The sequence below is a fragment of the Fusarium tjaetaba genome (genome assembly GCF_013396195.1).
Source record: "Fusarium tjaetaba strain NRRL 66243 chromosome Unknown NRRL66243_c0000080, whole genome shotgun sequence".
In the NCBI taxonomy this organism is placed as follows: Eukaryota; Fungi; Ascomycota; class Sordariomycetes; order Hypocreales; family Nectriaceae; genus Fusarium; species Fusarium tjaetaba.
In genome coordinates, this window is record NW_023501276.1 from 1 (window position 1) to 17,310 (window position 17,310).

The window sequence follows — 17,310 nt, forward strand, 5'->3', positions numbered from 1 at the left end:
GTTCGGGGAGTTCGGACGATCGCATGAACCATGATGAGAATGGAGGGGAGATTATACTAACATCTTTACCCGCATCCATGACCTCGTTGAGGACGTCTTTGTAGGTCTTTTGCGAGAAACCACTCTGCTCGCGAGTGGCAGTGTCGTTTCTGAAACGATCACTGAGGATCTCAGGACCATAGTAGAAGGCATCTCCAAAAGGTTCGTGAACACTCTCTAGGATATCGCGGCGGGCCATGAAGACCTGTCAAATAACCAGAGTTAGCATTACGGCAGAGAGCGCAATCATGACAATTCCAACACTGGGAAGACGACATGATCATGGGATTTCGGGGGCTAAACATACCCGCTCAAAGGCCGTAGAGCATGCACGTGGGTGCGTGGCAGTAAAGATAGGGCGGAGCGCCATTTTGGGATAAAGAACCAAGAGTAAAAGGGAGATATAGCAGTCAAGTGTTGTCGCTGCAACATTAAGCTGGAGGAAGAGCAGAAAGGATGAGAAGAAGGGTAAATCTCCAAGGACACGAAAGAGCAGATCAAGCCATTAAAAGGTATTCGAGACGCCCAGGCGCACAGTAGGTAGGGTACCTGAGTAGGTACTCACAGAGTTTGCTGAAGAGCTTCCGGACCATCGCCCGATGGTAATTGCTTGAAGCGATGGTCCGTAGGCTATTACTAACCCGGTTAGATCTTCCCACCTTGAACCTGGGCGTGTGGCCCATCAACGACCCTTAGTGGTCTCCCTCTGCGTGTTGCGCATGCGGCGTGTACGTCATGTTGGTCGATAGTGGTCTCCGCTGGGGCAACTAAGACGAGATATCTCTCAAGTATCCGAGTTTTCTCGCTCCTCATTGATGCTTTTTGAGCCCATCCCACAGTCCCCCAAGGCTTTATCGGGCCCTTCGTTTTTCTGATCCCTGCTCTTAGTGACTTTGCAAACTTTCCCTAGGGTCAATTCCTCCGACCTGCCCCACGCCGGCTGGGTCAAGCCTGATCCAGGCCAATCCTATAAATCTCAAAAGACGCATGTCTTTTTCCGTTGCTGTGAGTTGTGTCCTGCAAGTGCCTGAATTGGATTTGATAGCGTAAACTCAGCATTGGCAAACAAGTTCGCGTATCCCGGGTAGTGGGGGAGGCGTCTCTGTTTCCATGGGTGTCACCCTGCACAAAGAGGGGATCATGGTGGTGGTCTTGTGCAAGCATACATAAGGTACTCCGTAATGCAAAAGTGAGATGTTGATACGCGACCGATGTTCCGTTTACAATGGAAGCTTTTGTCTTTGACGTGGGACGGCCCGATGGCGGTACAGAAAATTACAGTGAGTGATCTTCACTGCGCCCAGGCCCTGCTAAAGAAAGACCTGCCAGGGCGACATTAGGTAGCCCTGAGAGCACGCAATCAGCCCCACTGGGCTCACGGGGAGTTCTCCAAAGCTTCTGGAGCTATTGCTCTGTTCTCGCGGGGAGTTCATCGCGACTCTTCATGCTGCCTTGTGCATTGTGTGTATGCAATAGGTGCTGCTGGTCGTTAAAGTGAATGCACGTATGTCATGTAATTGGTGAATAATTCGTTTGTTATATGTATCTCTCCCAGCTTCCAAGCCACCTCCAACTCTCGGCCACACGACTGATTTTTTCCAGCGCACCGTTGACCCGGCCTTGAGGATCGACATACTTGTGACCTTCGAATTCAATGAAGAAAATGTACTGGAATGGTTTCACGAGGCTCGGTAGAGTGTTGATGCTGGTCAAGTTGATGTCGAATGCTCGGAAGCAGCTCAGCACATCCGCCAAAGCCCCAGGTGATGTGTGAGGTACTGTGAAAGAGACAAGTGACTTGCTTCCCTTCTCAGCAACAGCTTTTTCGGTTTTTTCAAGGTCCTTCGGGCCTGCAGCGTTTTTACCAATCACGAAGAAGCGGGTCGTGTTATCCTCTCTGTCCTCAATCGATTTTCCCAGAAAATCGAGACCATGAAGTTTAGCGGCGAGCTCGCTTGAGATGGCGGCCCAGGTACCCGTTGTGTCCTTACTGACAATTTCAGCTGCCTTGCTAGTTGAGCTGACTTCGAAAATTTCGACACCCTTGAGATATGTGGAGATGAAAGCGGTACATTGGCCAAATGCTTGGGGGTGCGAATATAAGCGCTGAATGTGCTTGAGGCTCGCCAGGGGCCTGGACCGCGGTTTTGAAGGTGACGGGTCTGTCGCTGTCGGGGTGCAAGTACCGGACCCTTCAGCAATGTCTTCGACAGCTGGCACAGGGCTCTTGTGACCAACAAGGCAATGGTGAACGTCCACGTACGTCTCGCCATCGACAGTGATATCCGGATATTGGTTCGTTCTGTCAGCCAGATTGTCCAAGGTGAAGCTCACAAAACCATTGGTGGAGTTCTCAAACGGCACAACACCAGCTTGCACCTGGCCACTTTGGACCTGGTCAAATACGTCTTTGCCAGGAAAGTCAGTACGGACATCCCGACTGCGGTGCATTGACTAGAACCTACCATCAATAGTAACTGCAGGGGAGAATTCCCATGTTGACTCAGAAAAGGCCTGACGGACAGCCTACGGAGCCAGGTCAGTCAAGGCTAGTGTCATGCGGTCGTCGCTATAGGGGGCAACTATAGGATAGGCTTTACCTGGTGGGTGTATGAGGCCACTGGGCCGAGGAAACTGACAACAGGTTTGTGTTGGCTGGTCATGATACCTTGGTTGTGATCGGTGTCACCGGATCGACTGAGATTTTTGATGCGGCGCCGAACGGAATTCTAGTGAAGCGTGACTGCACTTTCGCCCCCGAGTCTTAGGGTTTGCTTGTATACCAAGAATGGTTAGGTCTTTGAAAATGTTGTGTTGCAGTCTCTTGCTTGAGAATGAGGCTGTCACCAAGCTGTGAGAATTGGGATGAGATGCAGCCAATTGGCTCAGTGACGAAACTTCTTGCAGGCTATTCCGTCTTTGCTCGTCTGCTGGTGTCTTCTGATCTCGCTTTTGTCTGTTTTTGACCCAATTTTGAACACCAAAGAAGGCGTTGGCGATGTCGTGCTAATGTCGTGATCGTGGGGGAAGAATGAATTCCCTCCCTCCCAGTTGTGTGATGAAAAGTTGCAGGGTAACTAGTATGGCACTAACATTTTTAGACGGGCTAATACGGGGTTTGAGATAGTGAGTCACTTGTTCATGCGGGGTTCAAATGGCCACTGCGAACTCGGTTTAGTAAGTGAAGAAATGTTTGGTTATGGCTTGGTGAGAGAATAAAATAATCAGGTTTCTGTGACATGAGATCCTGACTGGTATGAAACTTAGATAAATATCAGAAACCGATATTCATATAGAGGTAAGAAAATAAAGGAGTGAAAAGGTTAAGTCATGGCGTTTTCTTTTCTCAGCATGTGTACCACCTGGCAAAAGCCGACATCGCTGCCTCTGTCCACCTCACAATTTGGACTACCTTGGAGAATGGCAGAAAACTCAAGACTTGAATTTAGCGAAGAAGGGCGATAAATATGAAAGGTTTGACTTATACTTGTAAGTATTTGAATTGTCTCCTATGAGTTCTTGCTGTATAAGGCGGTTGATTGGATCGACTTGACCTAGGGTAAGGAAGTGACATACACAATAGCTTACACAAACACATATAGAATGGTATCCTACATGAGGAAAAGACTTAGGTGAGTTACATAAGACAGAAAGGTAACTTTAGTAGGCTCTTGGGTTAATCTAGAGGTTCAAGGTCTGCCTTCTATTCCTTTAGTGATTAAGAGAGATACCATTCCCCAGCTACTACTTGTGATATCTGGTTTATAACCCCTAAGACTAAATAGTTTAAACGAATTGAATCTAAATATTTAAAAGCGCCAAATAAAGAAAGGCACGATGAAAGTTTGACCTCACTCTAGTGATATGCTATCGATCTAAACCACGCAGCGGGCTGATATTGCAACACAGAACATAACAATACTCGGGCCAGATAATCGAACAGAACCGTTTGTACTTAAAACTATTCCCAATTGCTAAATTATTATTTCATCTCACAAATTGATCTGTGAAGCCTGCCCCGAGTCCAACAGCTTCATAGTGCTTTCGTGCCTTGTCCAACTTGCTGAAAACATCCTCCACGCCAACAGGATTTCCATCAGGGTCAACATAGATATAAGCCCCCGTGACGTGAAACATGGTCACCATCTCCTTCACATCCTCCGGAACCTCGAGAGTATGAATGTCTCCAGGAGGTTCAAAGGCATAACCGCCCTCTGTCGCCCACCAGGGGTGTTCTAGATAATGCCAGCGGCCCTTGAGAACTGTTGCGTGCACACAACCAGCGTGGCGATGACGCGAGAGGATACCAGATCTTCGGACTCGAAGGATGTTGACAAAGTAGCCGCCAGAAACGGAGAGAAGAAGAGGTCGGAACCAAACGTCTGGTGCTTGGGGGACCCAGAGACGCTCGTCGCATTCAATGTCGAAGATTCCTGGAATGACAAGGTCGTCAGGCACAGCGGGAAGACGAGGACCTCGATATGGAACAGCGGCCTGGTCCGCCCGTTCCTCGAGCTCTTCTTTCTTCGAGGGATTTGCTATCGTGGTAACAGTTTGCGTTGTCGTAGCCATCTTGGTTATTGACAGGATTTCTTCGGGTATGAGAAGGGAGAGTTGGTTGGTGTTGGTGTGAGGAGCATAGAGACAAGCTGGTATTTTATACTCCTTTACCACCAGGCGATCAACACATTGACGGTAATGTATCTTACCTTAAATTTAAAGCCTAATGCACCAGTAGTGAGGTGATAAGAGTGCATGTCATTAAGCCGCATGGCGCAAACTCTGGCGCCAACGGCGGCCCCAGATCGGGGATGGAGCTTAACTGAATGAAGGCCGTATGTCGCTGACATATCTTTCCGGGATAAACTTGTATTCAACGGGAAGAAGAAATGGGATCTTTTATTCTCGGGATTCGGAACTTCGCAATTACGAGATGGAAAGCTTCCAACCCCTTTGCTTCACCACATCTGGCCAGTCCACCTTGTCTTGGTCTTCTCTCCTTGATCCATCCATTCTTCGCCGCCATACTTCATCAAGAACATCGAGACAAGCTTCAACGTTTCGGAATTTTCGCCACTTGATCATCTCGCCAAGCTTCTCTCTAATAATTTCTATCTCACTGGTCTCGTGGGCTTCCCCCCCTGCCATAAAAAGGGGAAAAAGGAGAGTGCATTCCACGAGGCAACCCTCTGACACTTGTCTGCTAAGCTTACATATCGACTCTACGCAAGCCTTCAGCTTCGCTTTCAGAATGCCTGAATAGCTTTTCATGCAGCGAGCAAGGGTTCGGTAAAGATGAATGAGCGCCGCGTTGCGGTAGGCTTCACCAAGCAACGCTAGCGGTGAATCATCGTGGCCCGAGGGGCAAGCCCAACTCTGGAGTTCACTTTCTATCTTTTGTGAGCGTTCGGCAAAACTATACCCGCGGGTCTGTGATACCAATTCTGCTTCTGCAAAGTCGGCATTCAGAATGCTCGTCTCGGAGATGAGATAGAGTATCCGCGACGCAAATCCAAAATAGGGATCTGCAAGTGTGTCATCCTCCGAGGCCCAGTAGAACCCCCTTATCAATGGACGACAATCCATCGAGACACTCATCATGATGTCGTGATAGGCGAAATTGCGGAGAAGCCACCTCCCCTCAAAAGTAGTCTGAACAGTTTGCTTCGGATCCACCGCCGCGAGAGAATCCTCTGACTGCCAAGCTAATGCAGCAGCTGCGCCTTTCAAGTGAGGATACCAGGCATCGGTGGCCTCGGATATTGACTCCATAGAACAGAGGACCATGGTCACAGCGAGGCACATCTCAGTTGATAGCTCACTCTGCTCCATTGACTTTTGAAGCTGAGCCAAAGCATGTCCACGGTGCCTTAGCGAATCGGCTCTGAACTTCTCGTCACGTAATGCTAGGTGGGAAGAAGCCCATGCTGAGACGGCATACATCAGGGCAGGGCATTCGAACGCCATGGGAAGAATAACTTTTAGGTAAGCTCATGAACTTTTCGAGGTTCCGAGTGTTCAGTGTACATACCAGAGAGGAAACAACTGTTTTCGAGGTTCGTAGTCAGTAGAAACGCAAGAGTTACCGTGTAGTAACGCAGCATCACTCGTCTGCTTCCCACAAGACTTTTGGGGTCGGTGTCACCAGGTTCCAGCGATAGTCCAAGAGGTTGACATAGTTGCGTGATCTCTTTGATTTGCTGGTCTATGCTTGGAGTTCTCATAACTTTTGTCTCGGTCACTTCAGAACCTCCCGTTGCCGCCCCAGGTGACGGGAGCACCGAGCGTGGAGGCTCACGCTTGCATACTAGATTGGGACGCAAACAGTGGCTACAGATGGGGTAAAGCTGATCACATTTCTTCTTTCTGAGATTGATTAGAATTGCGGCCTAACTGATGCATGAGACCCTTGACATACCATTAACGACATGTTAGACATCCACGCTTCTGTCGAGTATAGCCACCTCTCCGAGTGGAAGCCGAAAGTGGGGTTCTAAGTGATTCGTTCATGGGACGCAAAATCTTGATCCGATTCTACCCTCCTATGAGCCTGGGTGAGATTTTGAAATGACCAAGAGCGCTATGGGCGGTGATATGAAGAAAGAGAATTAGAGACGAATATTTGAAGATTTCGGATCACATCCCGTTATCAACGACACTTATGCACGGCGCTATGGGCAGGAAATGCTAATCTGAAGATGGTAACGTGGGGTTATTGTGCGGGGAACCTAATCCTGGGGTAGATCGTTGGCCGGAACTTGATAGTGCAGATGTCGAATAAACGACGAGTCAGAAAGGAGAGGAGCAGACCTAAGAGGGATGTTGTAAGTAATACTGCAAAACTGCTTGGAGTTGGTAACTATCTGAGTAGCTACAGCCATGGGCCGCACCAGCCTCTTTTCTCAAAAGGCTTAGGGATCATGGAGCTTAGACAGACTGATAGCCATTTACGATACCTGATGGATATGGGGTTGGGCTTTGATGAACCTCATTGTAACTAATGAACTATCTTTCTTTAAAGCATGCTTAGAGTCGCGCCCCCGTAATATCAATAACCTCAGACATGACAGTCTGAATAGATTCCCGTAGAATGCCAACCATCCGCCCCAATCCAGACTCAGTTACCACATATGGGGGAGACATTATGACATGATCAACATGAATATCCCCGGTTTCACCCAGGTTTCCCAAAATATTCAATCCCAGTTCAAGCGCCTTGTCCACGATCTGGTGGCACAGTCTCATATTTGCCGGGAAGGGTGTTTTGGTGCGACGATCTTGAACGAACTCTACAGCCCAAAAAAGACCACGCCCACGGATATCGCCGACATATTCCAGATGTCCAAGATTTGTTCTCAGGAGCATCTCCAAGACCTTACCCATTTCTTGGACGTTAGCGAGCATGTCTTCATCACGGATGATGCGTTGAACCTCGAGGGCCGCAGCGCAAGCCACCGGATGAGCCTATTGAGAAGGTCAGCTAGTTCAAGGCCAACTTCTTGTCATATAAAGCTTACTTGGAATGTGTGACCATGGGCTAATCCCCGAGATCCGTCTGCGAGGGCATCAAATATCTTATCGCGAAGCAACACGCCAGATAGGGGAACAAAACCTCCACCAAGAGCTTTGCCTATCATCTGAATATCAGGCCCTGAAATGCCCTCCTGTTCCCAAGCATGCATAGTGCCGGTTTTCCCCATACCACACATAATCTAGGATGTGTTAGAAACATGGTCATCTGTAGATTCAATAGTAACTCACTTCGTCTAAGATCAAGAGGACATCATGTTTATCGCAAATCTCTCGAACAGCTTTGAAGTATCCAGGCACCGCCGGAAGGCCACCCAGAGTAGTTCCACTGACAGTCTCAGCCACAAATGCAGAAACGTTCTCCGATCCAATACGGAGAATCTCTGCCTCAAGTTGATCTACCAGTCGCTGGACATAATCTTGGTCGGATTCGTTTCCCTTCAGCCTATAAGCGAAGCAGGGGTCAACGAAGCTGACATTATGAGAGAGCCAGTGGCGGTACATGGCCCTTCGAGATTTGTGGCCAGAAACGCAGAGTGCTCCAATCGTGTTTCCATGATAGCTCTGTTTTCTTGCGATGACATGGTGCTTCTGGGGCATTCCTCGCTCGTGCCAGTATTGCGTTGCGAGCTTGATAGCAGCATCAGTGGCCTCACTCCCAGAGTTGACGAATATGGCCTTGGACAGGCCACCGGGCTGTCCTTGCAGAAGCACCGACGCAAGCTCCTCGGTCACATCGCAAGTGAAACGTGCGCCAGAGTAGAGAAAAGGAAGCTGGTTCATCTGGTTCGCGACCACTTCAGCAATCTCTGGACGTCCAAAGCCGAGACATGATACAGCTGGTCCGGCTGAAGCATCAAGGATTTCACGGCCAGACTCGAGAAAGAGAGATACACCTGAGGCAGAAACGACTCTTTCAGGCTGGTGAGCGAATGAACGATGGAGAATGTTCGAGTTGGAGACAAAAGGGTGAGCCATCTTGGATAGTTGATTTATGGTCTGTTGCTAGATGCCAGATCTGAGTCTTGGAGAGCTAGGTTTGCTAGATATACTCGACATATCATCAACTATCTTTCCGCCCTACTTGATATCTAGGATACTTTGGGCGACTTCGTATCAGCCTCCGAACCAATCCCGAACTTACTTATCCTGAAAGCACCCTCATGAAATCCCGCCGTTGGCGCCGCTATGAAGCTCACCCGGCGCCAACGGCGTGGAAAGGCCCAGGTTATCAACTAAGTACTGATAGACAAGGTTTCTCCACACTTCCCCGCGCTGCAAGTCTCCATATACCGGGGATAGGTCAATTACTGGCCGTCCGTGTAAGTGAAGACTGCCATCCATGTTATTGATGGCCGCACCAAACCTAGATGAGGGACACCTTTCGCTGTCGACTTAGCCTACCTCAGGTTATTCATGAAGATACCTACCTCAGTACCTAGGAGTGTTATTAGTGCATTGCGACTTTCTATTGGTCAAGGTATTCTCATTACATGCCATGGCCGCTTGGGGTGACTTGTGTGGTAGTTAGTGGTATGGGTGTTCTTGTTGAATATAAAATGAGCAAGAAGGTTTCCTTTTCCATGCATTACAAAATACTCATATTCTTTTCTTAGATCTCTATTCAACCTTGTCTCGTTGGTACTTCGATCTTCCTTCTAACCGTGGCAGAGTCTATCCTCACGAGCCCGGGGCTGCATCCTCTCAAAGCCGGGGATGAGCAAGAAAAGCCCCCGAGTCATCTTGGTGAAGTTGAAACCATTCGAAATGGTAGCTCCGACCCCGAAAGAAACGAAGATACACACCATGGTTTCAAGCCTCGGCACTCTCAGATGATAGCCATAGGGGGTGCTATTGGAACTTCACTATTCGTAGGAACTGCCCAGGTTCTTCGCATTAGTAGTCCTCTATTCCTCCTGATTTCATATAGAGTTTTGCCTATACTTATCTGCTGCATCGTCACTGGAATTGCCGAGATTGCAACTTATCTCCCTGTTCCGGGAGGCACTATGGCCTATTACGGACACAAATATGTGTCTCGTAGCATGGGATTTGCAATGGGGTATCTCTACTGGTACTCACTTGGCATCTTGATCCCCTACGAATTCGTCGCTTCTACGCTTCTTATCAACTATTGGGGCACTGCGGTCAATGGCGCCGTTTGGATCACCATCATATATGTTATCATCGTCATTGTTAACCTCTTCCCGGTCAGAGTCTTTGGAGAGTGCGAGTTTTGGAGCGCAGGCATGAAAGTTCTCCTCATCTTGGGCCTCATCTTTCTCTCCATTGTGCTGTTTTTCGGTGGAGGCCCTGATAAGGATGCGCTCTACTTTCGATACTGGAAAGACCCTGGTCCAGTGAACACTTATATCGTGGAGGGCGATGCCGGACGACTTGTTGCACTGCTTCAGTCTTTTGTCCTAGCATCCTTCGCATTTGTATTGGCCCCTGAACAACTCATTGTGACAGCGGGCGAGATGCAATCGCCACGCTACAACCTCCCTCGAGCCGCTCGACGATACATTTGGCGCCTGGTCGTTCTTTTCATGCCCTCCGTCATCGGAATTGGTGTAGTCTACTCATCAAATGATCCCCGACTCACAGCACCTGGGACTGCGCGCTCACCTTTCATTATTGCCATTAAGAACGCCGGCATCCCGGTCCTGGATAGCATCGTCAATGCACTGATCCTCCTTTCAGCGATCACGGCTGCGAACGCATTCCTCTACTCTGCCTCTCGGAATCTTTATTCACTTTCAAAGGCCGGAAGTGCGCCTGCGATATTCAAGAGATGCAATAGATATGGCCTTCCGTATTATGCAGTATTGATCACTGCCTCCCTCGGATGCCTAGCATACCTCAGCCTGTCTAATAGTAGTCTGACGGTCTTCAACTGGCTAATCAATCTCACCAATACCTCCGGCTACATTAGTTGGATCTCCTGTGGTATAATTTATGTGAGATACCGCAAAGCCATTACTCATCATAAGTTGGAGTCTCCATATCGCTCCCGTCTCCAGCCGTGGGGTATGTACTTTGGAGTCATTGTCTCCGCCATTCTTCTGATCATCAACGGATTTACTGTATTCTTTCCTTCACAGTGGTCAGTGGGTGATTTCTTCACGGCTTACATCAGCATCCCTGCGTTTCTGCTCATCTACTTTGGTCACCGACTGCATCATCGGGGAGATGCATGGGCTAGAAATCCTGAAGATGTTGATATGTACGAAGGGATGGATGAAGTACTGGCTGCAGAAAGACCACCACCCGTTAGAGGCAATATCACTCGGAGACTTTGGGCCTTGGTAGAATAATCTTTGAAGATCTACCCTGGGCCTGTTGCATAGTCCTCAAGGAGCAAGGAAACCTATGACCCTAAGTTTGGATACCAAAAACAAGTAGTCTAGAGGTATCCCAAGTTTAATCCAAGTTTATCTGACTATTCTTGTCATTTAGAAGAGAAGTCCCAAGTCGACCTGCTTCGCTTCGATAGCCTTAATCCATATTACATTCCTGGTACAAGGTTCAATTTTCCCTATACTTTACTTGATCGAGCGTATTAGAACAGTGAGATATATTTGAGAGTGAATATTTTAGCTTCAAGGGGTTATAGAATCGATAGGCAATAGGTCAGGATTATTATTCTTGTTGTTTACCAGTCCAACAGACAAGAGACTACTTACCTCTGATAACGATACCAAGAATAGTTCACCTAAGGTCCTAATAAGACAAGCTAACTTAACTACTATTAAATTTATCTGAGTCTTTTTATCATTTGGGATACGAGTCTTGGTTCTCTTGCCTCCCTTGGATCTATGCGTTGGCCGTTTGGTCCAGCTGCAAATGCACCGTATATTGAAGGACCCCCTTCAATGTTGGAACAATGCTAATGAAGATGGATATGCGAAGGTGATACATATGAGGGAGATGATGATATGCTGGCTATTAATGCTAACTATATCATTGATGCTTGCGCATAGTACCTACAGGGAGGTAAACAGGCGGGATGATACTTACTGGCAGCATGATGTACAAGCATTGCAAACAAATCGATCGGATCGTAGGGCCGGGTCACCATTGATATCCACGTGCACCTGATAATCCTTGACAACCTCCTTATAACCTTGGTCCCTATACGTCGCTTTGACTCATGAAGACTCAGCTTTGAGATGCCCCTATCATATTGTCGGCACATATAGGACAAAGCTCTCAGGAGTGCGTGGGTATTGATATCAGATCGCCCACTTTCCGATCAAAAGAGAGTCCAAGCGTAGAAAGCAGGCACAGATTACGAGGTCATTCACGATGACGAAGCTCCTTTGAAGACCATACTATACTCGGTACAGACAATAGTCTTCGGTGAGCTTAGGGGAAGCGTAGATTTCCATCAGGGGTAGGGCGCGTAATAAGTGGTATTGACAGAAGCAATGTGGTTGCAGCAATGGATGGATATAATAATTAAAGTTCAGAAGGTACACAGGTGCAATATGCATACCCCGGATAACGCGAGGGACTCATCAAAGATAACAAGAGACAAACGATGCCGAAATTAGAAGCTCTCGACCACTGATAGCTTGATAGGTGATTGAATAAGTGCGAATGTGGATATGGCCTGACAGCCTCCATTCCAATGAGAGGTCGGTAAGCACGTGGTAAGCAATTAAGCTACGGCTAACTTAACAGCGGGTCTTGTGCAAGATGGGAAGAAGCAAGTCACCCATTCTAAGTCAATCAACCACTATAATTCAATAGCTCGTTCACGGACATTTTTTCATTCCTCAGCGGCTGTTTCTCGAACCCGTTGGGAAGAATTAGCAACACGTTGTTTTTATTCCCCTGTATCAAACTGCCACAGTCATTAAGAAAACATGGACAGCACAGCACAGCACAACACAACACATCAGCGGAGAGAAATGCGCTCTTTTAACTCGGACGGCGTCATCCGAGTGGCCCCGGTCGAAACACGGTCTGTTTCATCAAGGACCAGCAACCGACCTATCAAGACAATTTACAGGCGCCTCAATCCCAGGTGCCAGGGTCTAGGCTCACTTTGTTTCATGCTCCGACACTCCACGAATCAGCAAGCCAAGTTGGAGGTTGTGTATTTGGTGACGGTGAGTTGACACTCAAAAGACAGACGCAACATCTGTCGCTGCCCGTCTTTGTGCTTCGGTTTCAAGTTGTGATGGTTCTCGTCATGGCGCTAATATAATTAATGTCGTCTGTCCGTCTGTCTATCTTTGGAAGAGCTGGCACGACATGTTTCGTGGGCGGAGACTGTAGAACATACTTGAAACTCGCTCGCGCGCAACCATTGTCAGCAAAAAGCCCTAGCCTCATCTCTTGTGCATGAAGACGGCCAGAATTCCATATTCTATGCACACGAGATTTTAGCGGCGGCTCTGCCCTTGTCTTTTCGTCACGATCAGCGTGGCATGTGGATCTCTTCTTTTCCCTCTGGAACTCTGTAACGACGCCGCGCGATCAGATCGCCCATTCCATCATCCCTTCCATCTGGTCTGGTCTGGTCTGGTCTGGTCTGATTCCGGGGATCGCTTCGTGTTGGCCTCTTTGTATTGTTCATGGTGGACCTTTACCCGACTCTCGGGCCATCTTGGTAGCATTAACATAACAATTGCTCCCTGTATGTTGCATGGTGTCGGGCAACTCTTCATGTCCTTCACATTAGCGAGTCAGTAGCTCATCCAACCATCCGGCGTCTATTGATTCGTGAGCCTTCCATCCATCACAGCGTGATTATTACCTTAGCCTACGGATACAGGGGCCACATCTGACGCCTCAGAGCTGGCCAAGACCCTCCCCTCCCCCCAAACCTGAACCAGGCTAATGAAGCACCACTTCACCGTCTGAAGAGGTACCTGCAGGTCTTGCAAATACCTGGCTGGTGCTGCTGATAGGCACTACCAATACGCACTAAAATGTTCTAGCTCAAAGTACCCGCTGTCTTGGTGGTACCTTCGCCGCAACCACCGCCAGTCCCCTGCTCATTCTCCATTCCCCTGCACCCGAGCTGCCAAACCGTCCCATTCCCCCTCAGGCCTGGCCTCTCTGGCTAATAATTTGTATTCCACCTCACCATTGTCCGCCCATCGTCACTCTTTCTCCTCCAAACCTCACCTCACCACCAAAAGCTCAGCTTCAGCTTTGGTGGATTTGGACCTGGACCTGGACCTGGACCTCTCTATACTCTTCTTCATTTCTCTATGAAGTGCTTCGCGTTGATCGCAGTTTCTACTTGTTTGGCTCCGCGTTACTAATAGTACAGAATAGAGCTTCTACTGGCTCTATATCCCATCCTCCGCCACTTCGCACACACTCCAATCACCATCGGGTGAGCGACCATCGATCGACTCAGCTGGGTCTGGGTATCCCACCTGGTTTTGGTGTCTCAGGCGCCGCCATTTGACGACGAACAATAACTTGAACCACACCACTTGCAAATACTGTTGGCTGCGCATTCACCATGGCCATGCTAGCTTCAAAAGCGTCGTTTCCCGCCGGCTTGGGTGCTTCGTCTCTCACTCCTGTTTCTTCTCAATCCACAATGGCCCCTCCCAGGAGAGCTCCTACGATGCCCTCTTCAGGTGCTTACGGCAGCCCAACAGAATCCGAATTCAACGAAAGCGACCCCGCCGAATCCGTCAAGAACTGGGACGAAGAGCAGGTCTGCGAATACCTGCGGTCTGTGAAGTGCGGCGAGTATGAAAAGATCTTCCGAAAAAATCACATCAACGGCGAGAATCTTCTGGAAATGGATAAAGACGTGCTGAAAGAAATGGGTGTTGAGAAGGTCGGCGATCGCGTCCGCCTTTTCCTCAGCATCAAAAAGCTGAGAACCCGGGCTTATGCCAACGAGAAGAAACGGAATCGGGTAGGTTACATCGACGATGGCTATAATTGCTGGGCTCTCAGACTGACTGTTTCTGTCTAGGATTCATTTGGCGGACTCGACATTCACATCACTGCACCCCACGACTCACCAAGAATGCACACATCTCGAGGTGTTCCGACATCTGCTTCCAACAAGCGGTTTTCAAGGCAAATGGATTTACACGGTGCTTTAGATAATGGCATGAATTCCTCAAGACCAAACTCCCCTCTCCCCGGTGCCGATCTGCGGAACCTAAGAGCCCGAGGGAAGGCATATGCCACAAGCCCTGCCAATGTTCAAGGCCAAAGGATTGTGATTACCAACCCGGATCTTCCGGCAAACCGTCTGGTAACGACCCATACCAGGAATAACTCCAGTATGGACGGTTCACTGATGGCTGCCTTACCACAGGGTCAAGAAGTTATTCGCGTTATATCGACTGGCGGCGTTACGAAGGTTGTCAAGATTTCCGCGTGTAGTACTTGCGAGGAGGTGATGCGGGTGACTCTCCGAAAATTTGCTCTGCGTGAGGACCACGAAAGAAACTACTGTTTCTGGGTTTTGGCTGGCATCGATCCTGATCCAGGCCAGTGCCGACGACTGGGCGATACTGAACTTTGGCGCATTATCAAGGACCAACGACGACCAGAACGAAATCGACTGATATTACGGAGAGTTCCAGCAGGCGAACCAGGGGAGGCGGAACTGCAGCGCGCTGCTGCCATTGCCATGGAAGAAGAACAACAGAAGCACGCCCGAGCCCTGGAAACAGTGGACAAGCGAAGTCAACTTAAGGTTCAGAAGATGCTTGGGGAGAAATGGAACGATCAACTGCAGTCCCCATTGTCGCCAATATCTTACCAGGACCGGGAACGAAATCTACACAATGCAGCCAAGGATCTGGAGCGCCCCCCATCAGAGATTGAATCGCGGCCGGCTCGACGTGTCGGAGCCCTGCGACAGTTTGGCGGTCTTCGACCTCCCAGCGAATTGATTGCTTCTGATCTCACCTCGTACTTCCCTGACCATACCAGAGAAGACATTGACCGAACAGCCCGACTTTCCATGCGACGGTCGACTCGCTTGAGCAAGGTCAACAGCCGGCTCAGCGTTGCTAGCAGCCTCAGCTTTGCCTCTAGTATCCAGGATGCGCCTCCCATCCCAACTATTGCCGATTCTTGGCTTAATGCCAACTCTCAGCTTGCCAAGGTGAAATCCCGGGACTCTCACATTCGGGTTCCTCAGAATGCCTACAACCGGGATTCAGTAACCTCATCAGTGCTTGACACCCTTCAAGAGGAGTCTTCTCTTGAGCCCAACCGCAAGTCTTATGTCTCTTTCACTGAGAGTGGCTCTGACTCGGCTGCTTTGAGTGTCACTGACCCCGAGGGCAACACCACGGCTACCAGCTACTATGATGGTGATAACTCAACGGGCTCCGGATCATTCCAGGAGCTTCGCCAGGCGTTGACCAACGACGGTGACGACGTGGACGAGGAGCTACAAAGCTTCCTGGCTGGAGAGTCCTGGGGCGACGACAAATGGATGAAGGGTGCGCTGATCGGCCAAGGTTCGTTCGGCAGCGTGTACCTGGCTCTCCATGCTGTTACTGGAGAGCTTCTCGCTGTGAAGCAGGTCGAGACACCTGCTCCTGGAGCCAACAGCCAGGGCGACACACGCAAGAAGGGCATGATCGAAGCACTCAAGCGAGAAATAAGCCTTCTTCGCGATCTTCGACATCCTAATATTGTGCAATATCTTGGTTGCAGTTCCTCGGCTGATTATCTCAATATTTTCCTCGAGTATGTGCCTGGTGGATCAGTTCAGACGATACTCAACTCGTACGGTGCGCTCCCGGAGCCGCTGGTTCGCAGTTTTGTTCGGCAGATTCTGACTGGCCTTTCATACCTACACAACCGAGACATTATCCATCGCGATATCAAGGGAGCCAACATCCTGGTGGACAACAAGGGAACCATCAAGATTTCCGATTTCGGTATTTCAAAGAAGCTGGAGGCCTCCAACATTCTCAACGGCGCCAACAACAACAAGCACCGCCCTTCACTACAAGGATCTGTTTTCTGGATGGCTCCTGAAGTTGTGAAGCAAACATCGTATACTCGCAAAGCAGATATCTGGTCGCTTGGATGTTTGGTGGTGGAGATGATGACTGGTAGTCACCCGTTCCCCGACTGCAGTCAGCTGCAGGCTATCTTCAAGATTGGAGGCGGAAAGGCGGCTCCTACGATCCCTGAACATGCGAGCGAGGCAGCTAAAGAGTTCCTTGCGCAAACCTTTGAAATTGACCACAACCTACGACCTAGCGCGGACCAGCTGATACTCAGCCCCTTCCTGATCCCAATCACATAATTGTAATACGGGCGGGTGATCAGGCTCCATTGGGGTCCAAAGCTGAACGAATTACGAAGTGCTCAATGTTGCTATTGATGGGATACGGAAGCTGCAAGGCTATTTATTTATTTATTTATCGATGGGTGGAATTTGGGGGGATTTACTCAAATAATGAGTAGGCGTGGAATGAAGTGGTAATCTCAAACAAGGCCTGAGAGAAGCAGAATGTGTTTTTATTAACTTGCAAAGAAGAAGATGATGCCTGTGCGGCGTATGCGTGATGAATGATTTGCGATACCACGTTCGCTCTGATTTAATTTTACCTGAACTACAGGATTGCATCAGGATTGGGATGGATGAAAGGCAGCATTTTCTCTTTAGACATGGGACAAGGAGTTTGGTAGATGAGAAGATGAGTGTACGTACCTGAGTTAGTAGTAATATGAGTCAAAAGAGACTAATAAAGAATTCCAAGACAAGAGAGCCTAAGGATT

The 17,310-nt window shown here is 48.9% G+C and overlaps 7 protein-coding genes across 7 annotated transcripts; 2 read left to right on the forward strand and 5 right to left on the reverse strand.

Moving 5' to 3' along the window:
• On the reverse strand, positions 1-409 carry FTJAE_4211 (uncharacterized protein; the record flags this gene model as incomplete). The annotated part of the gene is made up of 2 exons (XM_037350593.1): positions 62-244; positions 347-409. Coding segments are annotated over 2 exons (246 nt in total), but the record flags the coding sequence as incomplete, so codon positions are not given.
• Positions 410-1,575: 1,166 nt separating this feature from the next.
• On the reverse strand, positions 1,576-2,702 carry FTJAE_4212 (uncharacterized protein; the record flags this gene model as incomplete). Its single annotated transcript, XM_037350594.1, has 3 exons — positions 1,576-2,447; positions 2,505-2,565; positions 2,640-2,702. The coding sequence occupies 3 exons, from the start codon at positions 2,700-2,702 to the stop codon at positions 1,576-1,578; spliced, it is 996 nt and encodes a 331-aa protein (XP_037208666.1).
• A 1,324-nt stretch (positions 2,703-4,026) lies between these two features.
• Positions 4,027-4,611, reverse strand: FTJAE_4213 (cupin 2 domain protein; the record flags this gene model as incomplete). Its single annotated transcript, XM_037350595.1, has 1 exon — positions 4,027-4,611. The coding sequence occupies one exon, from the start codon at positions 4,609-4,611 to the stop codon at positions 4,027-4,029; it is 585 nt and encodes a 194-aa protein (XP_037208667.1).
• Positions 4,612-4,965: 354 nt separating this feature from the next.
• On the reverse strand, positions 4,966-5,982 carry FTJAE_4214 (transcriptional activator UGA3; the record flags this gene model as incomplete). The annotated part of the gene is made up of 1 exon (XM_037350596.1): positions 4,966-5,982. One exon carries the CDS (start codon positions 5,980-5,982, stop codon positions 4,966-4,968), a length of 1,017 nt encoding a protein of 338 aa, XP_037208668.1.
• A 1,083-nt stretch (positions 5,983-7,065) lies between these two features.
• Positions 7,066-8,547, reverse strand: FTJAE_4215 (ornithine aminotransferase; the record flags this gene model as incomplete). Its single annotated transcript, XM_037350597.1, has 3 exons — positions 7,066-7,503; positions 7,557-7,751; positions 7,801-8,547. 3 exons carry the CDS (start codon positions 8,545-8,547, stop codon positions 7,066-7,068), a joined length of 1,380 nt encoding a protein of 459 aa, XP_037208669.1.
• Positions 8,548-9,128: 581 nt separating this feature from the next.
• Positions 9,129-10,886, forward strand: FTJAE_4216 (proline-specific permease (proline transport); the record flags this gene model as incomplete). Its single annotated transcript, XM_037350598.1, has 2 exons — positions 9,129-9,140; positions 9,186-10,886. 2 exons carry the CDS (start codon positions 9,129-9,131, stop codon positions 10,884-10,886), a joined length of 1,713 nt encoding a protein of 570 aa, XP_037208670.1.
• Positions 10,887-14,056: 3,170 nt separating this feature from the next.
• FTJAE_4217 (STE STE11 kinase) lies at positions 14,057-16,834 on the forward strand (the record flags this gene model as incomplete). The annotated part of the gene is made up of 2 exons (XM_037350599.1): positions 14,057-14,464; positions 14,525-16,834. 2 exons carry the CDS (start codon positions 14,057-14,059, stop codon positions 16,832-16,834), a joined length of 2,718 nt encoding a protein of 905 aa, XP_037208671.1.
• Between the last annotated feature and the right edge of the window lie 476 nt (positions 16,835-17,310).